General features: G+C 42.9%; 1 protein-coding gene across 6 annotated transcripts in view; it reads left to right on the forward strand.

The window, feature by feature from the left end:
• The window catches only part of DENND2B (DENN domain containing 2B), a 154,025-nt gene that overhangs the window by 108,139 nt on the left and 28,504 nt on the right, over positions 1-17,382 (forward strand). For all 6 annotated transcript variants that reach the window (XM_019006993.2, XM_015630934.3, XM_015630932.3 and 3 more), the window contains 7 exons: positions 1,419-1,634; positions 3,189-3,285; positions 4,269-4,313; positions 6,459-6,643; positions 7,263-7,372; positions 8,923-8,992; positions 15,302-15,379. In XM_019006993.2, the coding sequence (XP_018862538.1) occupies positions 1,419-1,634; positions 3,189-3,285; positions 4,269-4,313; positions 6,459-6,643; positions 7,263-7,372; positions 8,923-8,992; positions 15,302-15,379 (801 nt within the window). The remainder of the gene's footprint in view (positions 1-1,418; positions 1,635-3,188; positions 3,286-4,268; positions 4,314-6,458; positions 6,644-7,262; positions 7,373-8,922; positions 8,993-15,301; positions 15,380-17,382) is intronic.

A 17,382-nucleotide genomic window follows, 5' to 3' on the forward strand; every position in this document is an offset into this window, starting at 1 on the left:
TTATTCTGGTAGCTTCTTTTTGAAATGCTGCTGGCAGTGCCCTGACAGGAGTCAGTCCTGCCATAATTGCGCTGTCACTGTGCTGATATTTAAAATGAAGTGACACTAAGAATGGGTCAGCTTTGGGCCTGGGTAATTCTCCAATGACCAGAAATAGAAAAGTCTGAATTTCCTGAAGAATGGTGGCTTTGGCAATGATTTATCACCCAGTTTTTCCATCATAGCAACACAGCTGGGTTAGCAACATGACTTTTCAGTCATGGATGATGATAAACAAGATGGAAGAGATCAGAAGGTCAGTGAGCTTCCAACAATCATCTCCAAAAACAATTCCTTTCAATAAAGTATAGATTGCCACCAGTTTTCCTGGTGTGCTAACCTGTGGTATGCAGAGACCTCAGAAACACTGGGGGTGTGGTCTGTGTCTTTTCCTGTTGATTATTTTCAGTTTTTGAAGACATCAGGTACAAAAGGAATGTTATATGATGACATTGTATTTGTGATGCAACCCCTCTCCACAGAAACACCTGTGCTTAATCCCAGGTAGAATGGCACTGCAATCAGTCAGCCAACAATGGGACATTTATTGCTGCAGGTTTATAGCTTGTAACAGAGCTGATAGAATATTAGTAAATGCCAAATGACAGATGCTTGATGTAATAGTACTTTTTCCTGGACATGCTGATGAAGCTTCTTTACAGTGCTTGTGTTTGGGAGGAAAAGGCAGAAACCTGGAGCTTGGCAGAGCTGCTCCTATGACTGCTCCAAAAGACCCCCAGTTTTTTAAAGACAGATGTTACCTGGTGCTTAATCCTTCAGTGAGATTTTCCCTTTGCCCTGTAGTGATAACAGTTTCATGTTTTAAAGGGAATTCTTTGGGAACGCAGGGAGAGTTGTAACTGCACCTCTGCTCATTGTCAGGTCTTAAAACTTCTTAACACCATGAAAACAGAACAAGCTTGATTTTTCTACTTTATTTTTTCTTGGATAAAAAACCATGAATTTGCTATTTTAGTTGTTACTTTTGCACTGAATTAATATTACACTGAATTGTGTAATTACTCTTTATTTTCACTCCTGCAAGTCAGAGGAATGGACCAGGCCTGTTGGGTGAGTGCTCTGCTGTCAGCCAAGCCTGACAATCAAGTTAGATTTCAGGGCTCACAAGATTGATGGGATGTGGGTGCATGGAAATGTAGCAGGTCAGAAATGGTGGTGTTTTCTTTGAACTTTAAAGTCTTTGTGAGGCTGACCCCTGGCCCTTCACCGTGACCTCAGAGCCTCTCTGGACACACATCCTGTGCAGTGATGCTCACCTGGCATGGTGTCCCTGTGCAGCCACCACTCTGTCACAAGAGCTGCCTCTGCCCCAGGAGTTGCCAAGGGGGGCAGAGCTCAAGTTGTTCTTGTCCCTGCAGCTGCCCTCCAAGGCCAGCAGCCACTCCCTGCGTGTCGGGAACTGGTCAGAGAGGAAGAGCCACCGCCTGCCGCGGCTGCCCAAGCGGCACAGCCACGATGACATGCTGCTGCTGGCTCAGCTGGGCATCCCCTCGTCCCCCTCCAGCCTCAACGAGGACAGCCTGAGCACCGCGAGCGAGCTGCTGTCCACGCGGCGTGCCAGGAGGATCCCCAAGGTACTGGCGTGTCATCAGGCTTGTGCTGGGGAGAGGTCACCTGTCTCCTGCGAGAGCTTGTGCATTTCTAGCCAGCCTTTAGACATCACTGAAAGCTCTCTTTGTACCCTAAAGGAACATCTAGAGCAAAATCCCTTCCCTAGAAGTGATAACTTCCAAGTTCTCCAAGAGTAACAAACATCTGATGGCCATCTTCGCACAGAACTGATTTTAAGACAGCTCTGTTTTCCACTCTTCTTTAAGCTCTGTGAACCAGAGCATTGCTGTGTATATAACTCTAAGATTTTGAATGGGTGATGGCCAAGCAATTATTATTTATAACATGCAGCAACATCTGAAGGGGTTTATTTCCCCATCATTTGTTTCCAGGAAAATAACTAATTGGCCCAATAGGTTTCCCTTCATTTACCCCATCCTGATAACCATGCTGTCATGATGGATTTGAAGTAAAACTTAATTTTTCATTTTTCAAGGAGTTTTTAGTTTCAAAATGGAATGTGAAAAAAACCCCCAAGCCACAAGACAACAACCAAAAAACCAACAATGCAATAGCAACACAGAGGGGGAGAACTGCCAATATGCTTCATTTTGGCTTGTGAACAAAGCTAATTTTTATTTTGTATTCAACTCTTTCCTGTTCTTATTAGAGAGCATATTTTAAAGTACATGGCTATAAATACTGTGAGTAGAGGGAAATTTTTGTGTTTCTGTGAATTTGTTGGAAATTCTGTTTAAGGAGGAAATTAATTCTACGTCCCTAATATTTACTGTATTTTTATTTTCTTGGAATATATTGTTGTACTTCACAAATGGGCACACATCTCTGGAGGAAATCATAGGGTTACTTACAGAGTAACTTACTACCTGATTTTGAGTAAAACTTGGAAAGTTTGGCTGTTAATTTTGTACCAATTTTTTTTAATAGAAGGGACAGATAGTCTCCTTATGTGAAATTATGATTTCAGCATATGAATGTTCACAATTTTATTGCAAATCTTGTGATAATTTCTATTTTCTTTCTACTTTACCTTTCAGGATCACATATTCCTGGAGAGTATATTTTTTTTAATTGAGATAGTGTTAGTTATTAGAGGGAAAACTTAAAAAGGCTTTTTTTCACTCTGTGCTCTGTTACTGCCCTTCTGCTGTGTCTACAGCAAAGTGCATCTTTTCACTCAGTTTATTTCTTTCTGGAAGCTGAGGTGAAACAGCATTTGCAAACTCTTTTATAGTTCTATGAAGAAATCTGCTATGGAATGAAATATGTTATTCCTGATTTATAAAACATCATGAAGATTAAGTGCTACATATTTGTGATTCTCCCAAAGCTGTAATATTCTGTTTGATGTTGGATTCTTAGTAATCCCAGCCTCTTGCTGAAGACAACAAACAGAAGTAATCTCATTAATATTTACCATCATCTCAGGTATTTTTGGGGCAGTTATTATCTGCGTTAGCTGGTCTATCATCCATGTTTTCTTTGAATACATTAATTAGAAGTCTTCTAGGAGGAAAAGTTTAGTCTTACTGATCCCTCATTTTTTTATTTTGCAGCTTGTCCAAAGAATTAATTCCATCTACAGTGCAAAAAGAGGGAAAAAACGACTGAAGAAACTTTCCATGTCCAATATTGAGACAGCGTCCCTACGAGGTATGGTTCAAGTATCATGGTTCAGTGAATCCATTTGGATGCTACAGGATTAATCAATTTCCTTTTTTCCTCCTCATGTACCCTGGACTCCACTTATTTTAGAACTTTTTTCTGTTCTAATTTCTAAAAAATTAGATAATGATAATTAAAAAATGATAATTTTCTCTCTGCAAGAAGAAAAAATGGGGATGAGCCAAAAATAAGAGATTCTCAGTATTGTGTATCCTATTAATCCCATGGTCAGCTAGACTTACCAGCTTCTTCTTTAGTCCACATTTACTGTAAGTTCTGTCCAAAATCCACAGTTTTTTCTGCAGTTCTTGCATGCTTTTTCCTAGCACTCACAGTGTGTAACTCACCCTGTGCTTCAGATTGCTTCTGGAAAAATGGGGGCCAAAAAGGAAATTCAGGCCCTTTTTGTAATAAGAGTACAATAGGGCTTTAATACAGAACCCCTCAGTAACACATTGTGTCATAAGGTTACTTTTGCCTGTTAACTCTAACTCAGTTTGGTGAGTTCTGGTGCTTGGGAATGTTGCCCAGGCAGACAAAGCTCATAAGGCTTACTTTGACTTCTCAAGTGCTGCATAACTTTAAAAAAAATAAAAAATAATAAAAAAAATTTAAAACCTGAAAACAAGAAGTGAAAGGGTTAAGACCCACATTCCAGATGACGCTTTTGCAGCTCAGCATAGATGGGGATTCAGTGGAAACAGTTGTTGTAATGAATGCAGAATGAATTTTGCCCGTTCATCAAAATGAAGTTCTTACTCTCTAGCAATATTGAAACTGAATCCAAGGAAAACACAATCTAAGGAGTCATTCAAACTGTTTATTTCAAGATATTTTAAGACTGAGGAGAAGTGCATGTGTGTGTCACAAGGCTCAGAGATGTGAGATAGGATTTTTCCCAGTTGCAGCACAGCGAACGGAGTCTGTTTGCTCTGGTTTTGCATTAACTGATGCCTCTCTGTCCTCTGCAGATGAGAACAGCGAGAGTGAGAGTGACTCAGATGACAGGTTTAAAGGTAAGGGACCAACCTTCAGTGACTTCTAGTCAGACCCTGTCACACACCTTATCAGTGTATGTTCTCCTGCTGCTGCACATTGTTCCTGGCCACGGCCTACATTCTCTATAGTTTCCTAACTCCATTACTGCAGAGCTCCCAAAGTCCCAACACAGGAGCATGAACGTAGAAAGCAAGGACAAAATAAGCTGTGAAGATCTAACAAGGATTTGGCAACTGTGTCTTTTAATGAAGAACAGGACCTTTGATAGATTGGCTTTGTCAGCCACTTCAGAGATGCTGATCTATTCCAGACTGACTACTGGGTGCCGGCTTAGAGGGATGAGATTGGATAAAGATGCTCCTTTCTTGTTCATATGCCGCTTTCAGTGTTTACTGCTCGCTGCTGTTGGAGGCAAGGATCTGGGTCTGATCCAGTGTTGTGGTTCTTAGACTCTTTTGTAGGTCTGCAGTCTTGTAGAAATTGTAAATTGTAGAAATTCCTTTATCAGCACCTGCACAAACTCAGTAAATTAGTCTCTCCTTTTCCTAAGTCCTGATACAGAAAGAAGCCTGTAAAACAGTTGAATACAGCTGCAACAGCATTGCTAAAAACCCATCATGTTAGTAGGTGAGGGGTAAAAAAGACAGGGGTATGGAGCTGTTATAAGATATGGGGCGATCATCATGCAGATGACACCTGCTTACTGTACATGCAGCAAAGCTTTCTGGAAAACATTGTCATAGGGAAACAGATTTGTGCCAGGTAGGTGATGGTAAGATCATCCAAAACAGGCTGTATGCAACATTGTACAGTCATGTGTGGAAAATGGCTCCTTGCTCCTTTGTCTACCTGTACCAAGCCAAAAGCATTTGCAGTTCTCTTTGTGTCAGAAAATAGAGGGGTTGCTTGTTGTCATAGGCCATGAAAGAAGAGAGACAGGGCCTGGCCCCTCTCTTGTTACTGGGAGGATATTCTGATCTCACTGGAGACTGGGAGGCTTTTCAGAGAATCTTCATTCTGATGTCTCTCTAACCAGCTGCTGCTGGGTGACTTTGTGTTCACATTGATGCTCTCAGGGCATCCTTGCCATGCCTAGCATGACAGGACTCACTGGGTGCCCATCTGGTGGGGTGGGCTCTTTGGTTTCACCTGCAGTGTGGGGCTGCCTCAAGGCAGGAGCAGGCAGGCTATTTCTGGGGATTTAGCTTCCTTAGTTGTGCAGTCACATCGAGACCTAAGTGCTTTATCAAAATAATTTAATTTTCTAATTTTTTTCTGCTGAACCAGATGTATGAGGGCTGGTCATCAAGAGTTTTCCTTAGTGCTTATAACACCTTATTTCCCTGTCACAAGGGTCAGTCAGCCTTTGGAAGCTGTGGGCACTGGCACTGAGTAAAGCCTGGAGGGTTTGAGGCATGCTGCTAACAGTTCCTTCCTTTGCCATTGCCTAGAGATCCTTGTGTGAAGAGCTGGGGAAGAGCATGTGGGGAGCTGCTTTTACTGAGCTGGGTTTGGGTTTTTTTGGTGTACCAGAACTGGTAGTGATGTTAATGACCAGTCCTCCATAGGTATCAAGCAGCAAGTCCCTGGATGAAGGCACATCTTTGCCTTCATGACCATGAATCTAAGATCAATTAGATTGAATTAGCACTAACAAAGCAACCCACAGGAGGCCATTGGCACATCTTTTTTTCCTCCCTGCCCCCTTCCCTGGAGATTACTCCATGGCTTGCCTTATGTGGCTGGTAGTAAAAAGCTGTGCTGTGTCGGGACAGGGCACAGAACTGTTTTTCACTGGGGTAAGCCAGACCTCAGATGTGTCACCCTGGAAGCCCCAGTGCATTTGCACAACCACATAAGGGCTTACAATCCAGTTTTATGTGTGAAGAAAAGCCAGACCTTTGGTAGGGTAGCAGTTACAAACTGCAAATTATTTCAGTGACCGAGTGCTACATAACTTCAGTACTTGGAGAGAGTTTTGCTTTATGGGTGCAGTTAGTGAGAGAGGCTACAGAAGGTTTGCTACTTAGAAGATTTGCTTTTGAAAGGAGAACACTGAAAATTGAAAGTCCTTTGTGAATGGCTGTGGCTTACACAAACACATTAGAGTCTCAGGTAATGATCTGTCTCTTTTTTTATTCCCTTTTCTTTTTAAATGGCAGCTCACACCCAGCGCCTTGTACACATCCAGTCAATGCTGAAGAGGGCTCCAAGTTATCGAACCCTGGAACTGGAGTTGATTGAGTGGCAGGAGCGGGAGTTGTTTGAGTATTTTGTGGTAGTGTCCCTGAAAAAGAAGCCCTCTAAAAACACTTACCTCCCAGAAGTGACATACCAGTTTCCCAAGGTAAAAGAAAAATTCCTATGCACAGCTCATTCTAAGATCAGTAAGGTGAATAAATGGAAAAATGAATAGAATTCCAGTTCTTAAATGGTGCTTTCAGGATTGTTCCAAAGCAATCTGTTATAAAGCAAAGGGCATAGAGAAGGTAACTGAAAGCTTTCTCTGTTTTCAAATTTATCTTTTCCAGAGCTGGAGAATTTGGCCTGATGGTGGATGCTTTAAGGACTGTGTTTAAATTCAGTTTCTAAATATTTCACTTTTAACTAATTTTGGCTGTATTAGGATTTGTTCCAAAACTCACTGAAGTCATTGGAAAGACTTTTGCTGATCTCTGGCATTTCTCTTTTGCTCTTGCAGCAGAAAGGTATTTTGAGTTAGGGCTGTGTTTTAAGTGGCCATCGTACAACAAGGGAGTTTCAGACAATTCAAAAAATGTAAAACCCTAGCAGTGATTATTTCTTTTGTGCAAGCACCTATAAGCCTGTCCTGGAGTCATGCCTCACTCTGCCAAGCACAAATACAGGACAATCTGATGGGCCCTGGCTCTCAGAGCTGCTCAGTGACGCTGCCCCTGGGAAGGGACACTCCAGGGACTGACCCAACCTCACTTTTGTCCCGGCAGCTGGAGAGACCAACCAAGCAGATGCGGGAAGCGGAGGAGCGCCTCAAGGCTATCCCGCAGTTCTGCTTCCCTGATGCCAAGGACTGGCTCCCCGTCTCTGAGTACAACAGGTGAGTGCTCCAGAGCTCCTCTGCACGATGGAGTGATGCTGGAATGATGCTGGAGTGCACTGGAGCAGCCTCAGCCTCATCAATGCCCAATTAAGGAAGCAGCAGTTTGAGTCTTGGCCACTTTGTGATCAAGCAGCTGTATTTAATTTTTCTTTCTTTTGAAGTTCTGTGTTCTTTTTCTTCCCTATTCTGCCTGCCTCACAGGCCTGTGTGGCTGAGGGCAGGAGGTTTGAAGGTTCTTCTGAGTGCTAAACTCAAAAGAATAAATGGAAGTATTTTAAATAAATCTTTAGAAGGATGAGGCCCTGCCCACCCCCTGCCCTAGTCATTCACCTCAGAGAGCTTGTCTAACATTGCAGGTTACTCATTCATTTGGCTCAAAATGTTGCAGACTGAGAACATTCTTGGAGCTGTGCTCTGTTCCAGCAGAGGAGCCCTCTATTCCTCCCATTGGAGATGAATGACTGCAGGAGAAGGGCAAAGAAAAGGAGAGCCAGGCTTGCATTTTCTTTTTCATTCAAAGTAACCTCAAAAAAATGTATAATTTTTTTTTCCCCTGCATTGATACATGAGAACTAGTTGACCCAAAGGTGTAGAGTAACAGGATAGGCAGAAGGGATGGAATCATGGAATGATTTGTGTTGGAAGGGACCTTTAAAGGTCACCTAGTGCAACCTTTCTGCCATGGGCAGGGACATCTTCATCAGGCTGATCAGAGCCCTGCCCAGCTTGACCTTGAATGCATCCAGGGATGGGATTCACCACCTCTCTGGACAACCTGTCCCACTGTTTTACCACACTCATTGTAAAACACTTTTTCCTTTTATCTAGTCTCAATTTACCCAGTTTTAGTTTAAAACCATTATCCCTTGTCCTATTGCTACAGACCATATTAAAATGTCTATTCCTATCTTTCTTAGAAGCTCCTTTTATGTACTGAAAGGCCACAATAAGATCTCCCCAGAGACATCTGTAATTACACAAACTCTGGCATTTCAGCACAAGGAAGTGTTTTATATAATGCAGTTTAAAACTTGCAAAGCAGTCAGGAATGTTTCACAGCCCAGGCACAAATTCACAGATCAGTCCTTTACCTGTGCTGTAACTGCAGCCTTAAACTGTTGTTTTACTGCTCTGTCACAAATGGTATTTATCCTAGACAAAGACAAAATGAGTTGGATTTTGGAAACCTGTGTTGTTTCTGGATTAGAAAATGATTACTCTCAGAGAGTATCTAAGGTTTTCCTTTTAAGAACAAAGCTTAGTCTAAAGACAGGATTATACTAAAGGTAAAGGAGCACTGGAATACTGCCCTCAGAATCTGATTCTCATGTTTCATCTGCAGTCACTGACACTCAGCACCCATCTCTTCTAAGACACATGGGTTGTCCTTAACCATACTGCTGACAGAATCTTTCCACAGAGTGTGTCCTAACGATGAAGACCAGTGGGAAGCATCTCTCACTTGATGAGTGTCCCTTCCTAAGGGATCTGTCTTGTAGCCATGCTGTAGTTCTGATGTAAGCTCTGGGCAATTCACTTTCTCCTAGTGAGACCTTCTCTTTCATGCTGACTGGGGAGGATGGCAGCCGGCGGTTCGGGTACTGCAGGAGGCTGTTGGTAAGTACATCACCCTCCCTTCAAAGGGCAGAATGCTCTTAAAAAAGATCTCAAAACTACAGTCTGAACTGAAGGTGAAGGTGTATTTTCAAAGGAAACAGGGTTTTCTCACTCTGAAATTTTGAAATGTAAAATTAAATTAAAATAATTTGTAATGGCCATTTCAGTCAGATAGATCCCAAGGCATGTGAATTTCTGAGAATGTGGAAAGTTTCTTGTGTGAGCACTTACTTCGTAAATTCTTTGTTATGTACTTTCAAGCACAATCAGAAATACTACAACACTGGAAACAAAGGCAAAGCTGGTATTTCTAAACATTTGTAAGTTGTATTTATCTCTTGGGCAGCTGCTTACATCTGAAAGGACTCTGCCAGTGCTGTCATCAGTCTGCAGCTCAGAACCAAGCAACAGGCTGGTGCCAGCAGTGGGAAGTCTGGTTTCTCATATAATTTTCAGTCCTCATGACCAGGGGTACTCAACAGGTGAGGTGGGGAGCCTACAGTGTTGTCTCATCACCTGGAAAATCTCTGGACACTTGATAAACTGAGAGCACAGCATTGTGTGTGTATCGGGGGGAGGAGTCTGCACAGAGGCTTGCAGGTGTCTTAGGGGAGGTGGAGCACAGTGCAAACAGGAATTCTGTTCTCATCCTGCACACCTGACAGGATGGCAGCAAAGCAGAAAGCAGTTGGTTGTCCCTGCACTGGCCTTGCACCTCTTGGGTAGGTTTGGAGCTGTCTGTGAGTGACTGGGTGGGGAGCTACGGCTCCTGTCATGTTCTCATGACTTGGCCACACTGGGTTGGGGAGCTTATATGGATATTGGATGCTGCAAGAGTCTTTGGCTGACTCTGTGTGTCAAATGAATGTCTACAGCAGTTTGTAAATAGGTCCCCCCTCTCTGAGAGTAAGGCACACTGACACTTTCCCCTCCCTTCCCTTTCTGGCATAATTTCCCACCTTTTCAGGCAGGGAAAACCTGCCTTCAATAGCTTCCAGCAAAGCAACTCCCTGTCACTAGCACAGCACCCTCTGTCCTGCAGTGCTGCTTGTGCCTGACCCTCCTCTTCCCCTGCTCTCTGTCTGGCAGAGCCCTTGGCGTGCAGACAGCAGATGCTCTGTCTGGGAGGTATTGCTGTGTGTGGTTCCTCTATTTGTAAGAAGTTTCATTAAGCTAACATAACAGAAAACTTGTTTATCAGTTCTGGGGGCGGTGTTTGCTATAGGTAGCCTCAGAGGGACTCACTCTGTATAAAACAGTGTCTCACAGGGGGCCACCACAAGGTTGATGTGCGGGCAGGAAATGTCACTGAAGGCTTGTGCTGCAGTAAATCTAGGGCTGGTCAGGGGGTAACTCAGGGATGAACAAGAAAAGCACCTAGAAGTCATTCTTTCTGGTGTAAATAAGCATAATGATGTAGAGTACAGTACAATTACATTTTTTTAAATGAATTGTCATTTAGAAGGATAGTATGGTCCATTAGGGAAAAAAATAACAAAACCTCAGAAAATGTTGGTTGGAATGAAATTATGGAATGTTTTCACTCTACCAGGTAAAGGTGGTTTAAGACTCTTATCTTTCTGAGAGTCTTGCACAGAGCTTGCCTTTGTGAAATGCCACATGGCTGGTCCTGGACCATGCTGAGATTGAAATAACCAGTGATAATAAAAGACATTTATGCACAGGAATGTTGGATCAATTTTTCAATGAAACATTACCATAGACTGTTTTTACTCATTTTAAAGATCAGTGAAATTCACACTACAGTAAGGACAACATAAAAATAGAACACTGACTTTCAGCTGGTGCAAAAGATGGCTGAGTGTATTAGGAAATACCAGGAACACAATTAAATCAATAGTGCACACTTTTATGTAATGGTGTTTTGAGACAGCATTGGAGATTTTTATCCTCCACTGGATAAGGCAGAAATCAATCAAATAACAAAAAGAAAAAGGGAAGATAGATAGTGCTTTGTTAAATCTATCTAATAATTATAAAGCCAGTTATAAAGCAGATTTGCTGATGCCACCTTTGGTGATCACTAAATTCAGGTTGCTTAATTTGGATTCCAAGCCCTGGCATAGAGAAGCTGACATGTCTCACCCCACTGGCACAGCCTGCTCAGCCAAGGAAAGGAAGGATTGGTGCCAGTGCACTTCACCAGCTTTGCCCTTTATGGGGAAAATCCAGCCATGCCCTTCTCAGAGCAAAACTGGGGCTTAGAAAGAGAGGGGATTCTGGAAGCTGCAGAGAAACATCTCAGCATCTCCTCTACCTGTGGAAAAGGCAAAAGTAGCAGAGATCTTTTATTTGGGTGATGCAACCTCCTTCTGTCCTGCTGGGAGAACTGTGGAATCTGGGTGGTTACCTGAAGTGCCTTTTCCATAGGGTTTGGCTGTGCTCACAAAGTGTGAGAATTTCATGTCCCCTGCAAAGGTTGGTGCATGGTGGGACAGCCTCACTGGTGTGTGCCTCAGCGTGATATATCTGTTTACAGAAAATACAGATTTTGTACAGGCAGCAAGTGGCAGGTAAATCTGGCAGGCATTCTTTATATACCAGTAACAGATTTTTGTGTTTGGGGGTCCAATTTCCTGAGCAGGTTTTGGAAAGTTAGGCCAGGACGGCTCTGATGTCCAGGAGGGCACAGCATCTCCTTCAATTAGTCCCATTCCTGACCTGCAAATTCTGTCAAATGCAATAACCATAACTTGGGAACTACATGCAGTTTATAGCAGACATTATGTAAGGGAAAGGCAAGGCCACACTGTAACACAGAACCATGAAACCCCCCTAAAATTCTTACAAACTGCTCCACTTCAAGCCAAGCCAACTGCTGTGAGGCTAATTCCTTAGAAAATGTTCCCCAGCTGTCCTGGTGAGGGATGCTCTTGTAATACCCAGCAAGAGGTGTCTCACACCTTCTGGTGCATTTGGCAGCCTCGTTGGCAAAAGCTCTGTGGCTGGCTGATCCTGTGAGGATGGCTGGCTGCTCTTCTGCAGGGTCTGGTGTGCAGATTCCTGCATTTAGGAAACAATTGTGTTTTGTCAGCCTTGCACTCCTTTGGCGTGTTGTGATATGAACAAACTGTTCCACTTTTTCTCCTTCAGATCTCAGATTATTCCAGACCTTTTCTGGAGTCTGTGTGCCAAAACTACCTCAAGGGATACAGTGACAATTATGTTTTGTTTGTTCTACAAATCCTGTACAGTATCCCCATTAAATGTATTTATATTGTTTTGTTTCATTTTGGAACAGGATTAGAATGGAATGTAACCTATTGTCCCACAGCAGACAATCTGCATTTCCATAGATAGCATGAAATTTTCCAGTTACATCTTGATACCTCCAAGGCAATCCTGCAACAGCTTTTCTAGTGAGTGCACATGTCAGCAGCAGAGATGATTTGGGCACCCTCGCAGGGGCTGTTCCATCCTACACCTCTCTTCCCTCTCACATAAAATTTGATCCTCCACCACTTTTTTAGGCTAAGACAAGCCAGTCCCAGGAATCCATGGAGGAGCAGAAGCCTGAATGTGAAGTGTGTACCTGAAAACATGGAAAGCAGTTGTTAGGTGGGACTAACCTGACATCCTGCATTTGTTGGGAGCAGGAGAAGGGCATTCATTACAATGTGAAAGCAACTTTTGTGGGATGCAGACTGTTTATGGAGCTACAAAAAGCTTATGGGAAAACCCTTTTTTCTCCTTGCTCCCTTCCATCCTGCCCTTGCCCAAGCAGTTTGACAGCCCTGTGTACACCGAGTGCTCTGGCACACAAGGTTCATGTTTCACAGAACAAGAAGTGCTTAAGAAGTGCTTTTGGATTTACAACACCCACAGTTTTCTCATGGTCAGCATTTGGATTGGCCCTAACAAGGAATCAAGAGCCTCCATAGAAACTGGCTTGTGACTGACTATGCATTTTAGCCTCCCAGTGTTTGAATTGTTCTGATTCCTGGCACCACTAAGAAATATCTCTGTTTCTGGATATGCTGGCTAGTGCATGTGCTTTGCAAAGGCCACTTCCCTCACACAGCTCAGTGCTATAGAAGACTGAGAGGAGATCTCTGAAAGCTCCATAGAATCCAAGAACATGGACAAGGAGGTGGGATTTGAAAGAGAAAAATGGGAGGCTTATTTTTTGGAGCAAAAGCCTCTTGTTTCTCCTGCCAAAGATTTTGGAGTGGGCTTTAGTCAGTAATATTCAGATTAAATTCACTATAAAAAAAAATTGTCCTGAGACACGTGTAGACCAGCCCAGATGCAGAGCTTGGCTTCTCCATCTCAGCCAAGTTCTTGTCAGTTTATGTTCATCATTCTGGGAAACTGCCTTGTTATCATCAAAACTCATTACCATTTTCATTTTGTGATACTGGACTAAGGCTGAAAACATCCTGGGCTCCACAAAAACAAATTGAAAGCAAATCAAACCCAAACCATCAACCCCTCCATCTCTCTTCTTTCAGGAGCAGTGCAGTGCACCAAGTCAGTCACTCGGGTGCCTCTCAGCTGGGCTACTTCAGCATTTTGCTTTCCTGATCTGGACCTATTCTTTGTGTGCAGGAGTGAGCCTTGGATGAAGGACATGACTCCAAGACAGTGTAGGCACCTTGCAGAGCACAACCTGCACTTGGGAGAGCTCCCTTTTGGGAAGAGAGGAGGTGTCACTGGTGCTGATGGGCTGACCCAGGGCCTGAGTCTCCCCTAGTGATGAGGGAGGAGTCCAGGCAGGAGTGTCATGTCCCATAGGATGTTCTTTCCAAGGAAAAAAACAAACTAAAGCACAATGGGTGTTTAGATCAATCTAAAGTGGGGTGTAAACTGATGGCTGAGAGGAGAAGTTATGTGAAGGGTTGCCAGCACTATAAATTTGAGAAGTTCTGCCCCTCAGAATGTCTCTGCTCAAGGGTTTTCCTTGCTGCTCTTACAGCTGATGTGTGTGAATCTCTGAGGCTGTGATGTTTGCAGGAGAAGGTCTCTGAAATAACAAAAAAGGATGTTCTACACAGTGAGAGCAGGGGGGGAAGAATCCCAGCTCCCACAGACACGTAGCCTTTAAGACATTTGAAAGCAATGATATTTCATAAAGGAAAAACTTGGAGTAAGTGCTAAGCAGTTATTGTTTCTGGTCTTATAGATGACCCAGGAATGTGATGTTTTTACTGGCACTCAGTGAGACAGCTCTTGGCTGGGAGCTGTCCAAGGCTCCTGGCATGGCTTCGGCATTCCTGCAGATTTGACACAATGATTTTAACCAAAATCCCACATGCTTGATATAATCACTCAGTGCCTTTAGAAAGGATTTTATACCTAATATGGACAAAAAAGGGCTCTGCTTTTTCAGAGATGTGACGTGGAGTGAGCAGGTTTGGATCCAGAAATAGACTCATCTGTATTCACTTAGCTTTGGTATTTTTTTTGTGGTCTTTATTATAACAGGCAGGCACCTGCTGACTGTCCAAGTCTAGTGTGCAATATTCAGGTTTAAAAAGCACAGCTACCCCTCAGTTTCTCTTGATTGTCATCTCTGTGTCGTGTGAATTTCAAAGACTCCACAGGGAAGTTGATCACTGTACCAGTAGAGTCCAACAGAGAGATAAAGATAAGTGCAATAGGCAGGGTAGCAGAGTCCAGTATGCTGAGGAAGTACCATTTGCTTCTCCAGGACAAATCTTCTATAGGATGATATTAGAGGATGGTCTTTACAGTTTTTCTTGGGGAGGGGGTAAGATGGATATGTATCATTGATTCATACTTGCCACTGTGTAAGTTATGTGAGTTCCATGTTTATCATGCGTTGGTCTAAGGAAATTAATGATCATGCAGCCTGCTTTTGTTAAGGTTGTGAGCTCACTTTCTGCAGGCTGAGCTCTCTTTGAGCACCATGGAGTGAGGGAATGAGGACCTAAAGTCATCAGGGCCTCCCTGAGTGTCGCAGTTCTCTTGCAGCACACGGCCCCAGGGTGGCCCTGCTCCTCGTGCTGCAGCAGGAGCAGGGGACAGCGATAGCAGAGGCATGAGTTACAGCCCTGCTTCCATCTGCTGGTGTGGCTGCAAGCTGGAGCCATGCTGGGATCCAGCTCCGACACGCTGTGATTTCCAAAGGGGATAAGCTCTATCTGTGCTTTTCGGTTTCCTGTCTTTTGGAGGAAATATGATGCTTTTCCAAGAGCAGCTATTTGTTGGAGAAGCAGATAGTGAGAGGTGTCACATGATGGCCAACTGTGTGGTCAGAGAGAGAAGTGTATTTCCTCATGGCTCCACATTAATATGTAATTCCCATCTCCTCTTTGCTGTTATCAGCCCAATGGAAAAGGCCCACGCCTGCCTGAAGTTTACTGTGTCATCAGCCGCCTGGGGTGCTTTGACTTATTTTCTAAGGTAAGGACATAGTTTTTAATATTGCTTTTTAATTTGATTGTTTACTGAGACACATCTGCAGTGATGAACCAGACTGGAAGAATTCCTTCTTTTGATGGGAGATAACTATTTTACAGTTGCTGTTTTGGATATTCCATCCCTATTATTTGGTCCATCAAAGAATGTCTTATTACTTCTGTCACTGAGGCAGAAATTGATTCAGAAAACATCTGGGTGTCTGTATGATCTGGCTGACTGCAATTTTTTCCATTGTTTTCTACAACTGTTCTGTGCTGAGCTGTAATTCTTGGCATCCATAGTTTGGATGATGGGCCAGTACCACTTTTACTCCAACACCCTGTGGAATGATGAGGTTGAGAAAAAAGATTATTTGATATGTGAATTCCATACATTTAACACTAGTGACACTTTTTTTTTTTTTACCCTAGGAGCCTAGGATAAAGCACAGATGATACTTTAATTAGCTCAATTTTAATTGATTGTGTTTTAATTTACCAGAGGTTTTCACTTCAGATATAGGAAATCTCTTATGACTTTCACAGATTTTACGTGTTAATTTTCATAGGAATAAAGTTGAAAATTGCATGTAAATCATTGATGCTAATAAAAAAATCATAGCACTTACATTTTCATATGATCTAATGTTCATACAGAATATAATCTTTAAAGCATGTTTCAAGTTTTTCTAGATAAAACTTTGACAGAAGCCTTATGTGAAGAACAACAGTTGGGTTACAAATAGTTAACTGCAATTTTGCTTCTGACATCTTTCATAAAGCTCTGAAATCAAGGGTTTGACAGTGTCTCTTAGATACAATATGTATCCAAACACAGATATCTGTGAGAGAAATGGAATGCATTGTTCTGGGAGGATCACCCAGCTCACCACACTCGTGGTGTGGACAAAACTCGTGAGGCTCTTTGTTTGCTTTTATGTTTTTACCCAGTTTTGATAGTGCTCAGTTTTTCAAAGGAAGACTTGGGAGAAGGAAAAATAAATTAAGTATGTTCCGTACAATCAGGTATCACTGCAGCTGAGGTATAAGGTCGGACAGCTGACCCCCAGTACAATGAATAGCTGTCTCTACCCTACACTGTGAATGATGAAAGACTGTGGGATGTTAGATCTTGGATATTATTTATCACAAAAGCAAAAAAGATTCTTCTGGTTTAAAATGTTTATTGCTGATAACTTGCATTAATTTAGTCTTCCACAAAGCCTTTCCTGCTCACTCACTGTTGTAATACCTATTGCTCAGACAGACTTAAGAACCACAGATATTTTAACTTCCAGCCAGTTCATTTGGTCATGGTTTCAACAGATGTTTTTGACCATTTTATCTCTTGGGATCTCTGTTCATGTTTTATTTGGTTTAAATGCTCCTTTTATTTGCGTTGTGAAGGTCCTTGGAGCCAGGCATATGACACACACACAACCCCAACCCCAGCAACAAAAAGCATCAAATAGCCAATCCTGTGGCTGCAGGAACAGAGTTGAGTGCTGGCAGTGAGGAGCACCAAAGGACCTGGGGCACAGCCCTGCATCACTGCTGCTTCCCAGTGGGCAGCTGGTTTTGTTTGCTGAGGATGGCTGTGCAGCAAATTACATCAAGAGTGAAATCCATGTCCTCATTTATTGTTATCTGCCACTTGCAAGGGCTGGAATGCGAGTTATGTACACAGGGGCAGCTCTGCTTTAGTTAGGCCTTCATTATGTCACAGGGAGGAAGGGGAAACTATGCACCAGTGAATGCCTGTGCTGGCATTTGGTGTCACTAGCTCTCGTTACAGGTCACCAGCTTGGGCTTAAGTGTCTTTTAATGTTCTGCTTCAGTGAAAATCATTTCCAAGAGAAACAAGAGAAAATGTCTGGCTCAGGCTCACTAACTGTTGTATGGCCTTTTACTCTGGAGTGGTGGTTAAAAGATCACCATTGCAGGTCAAACCACTAACTGCTTTGAACCTTGCTTTCTGTCTTTAGCTTTATCATCTATATGCTCTGC

This window comes from Parus major, chromosome 5 (assembly GCF_001522545.3).
Source record: "Parus major isolate Abel chromosome 5, Parus_major1.1, whole genome shotgun sequence".
Classification (NCBI taxonomy): domain Eukaryota; kingdom Metazoa; phylum Chordata; class Aves; order Passeriformes; family Paridae; genus Parus; species Parus major.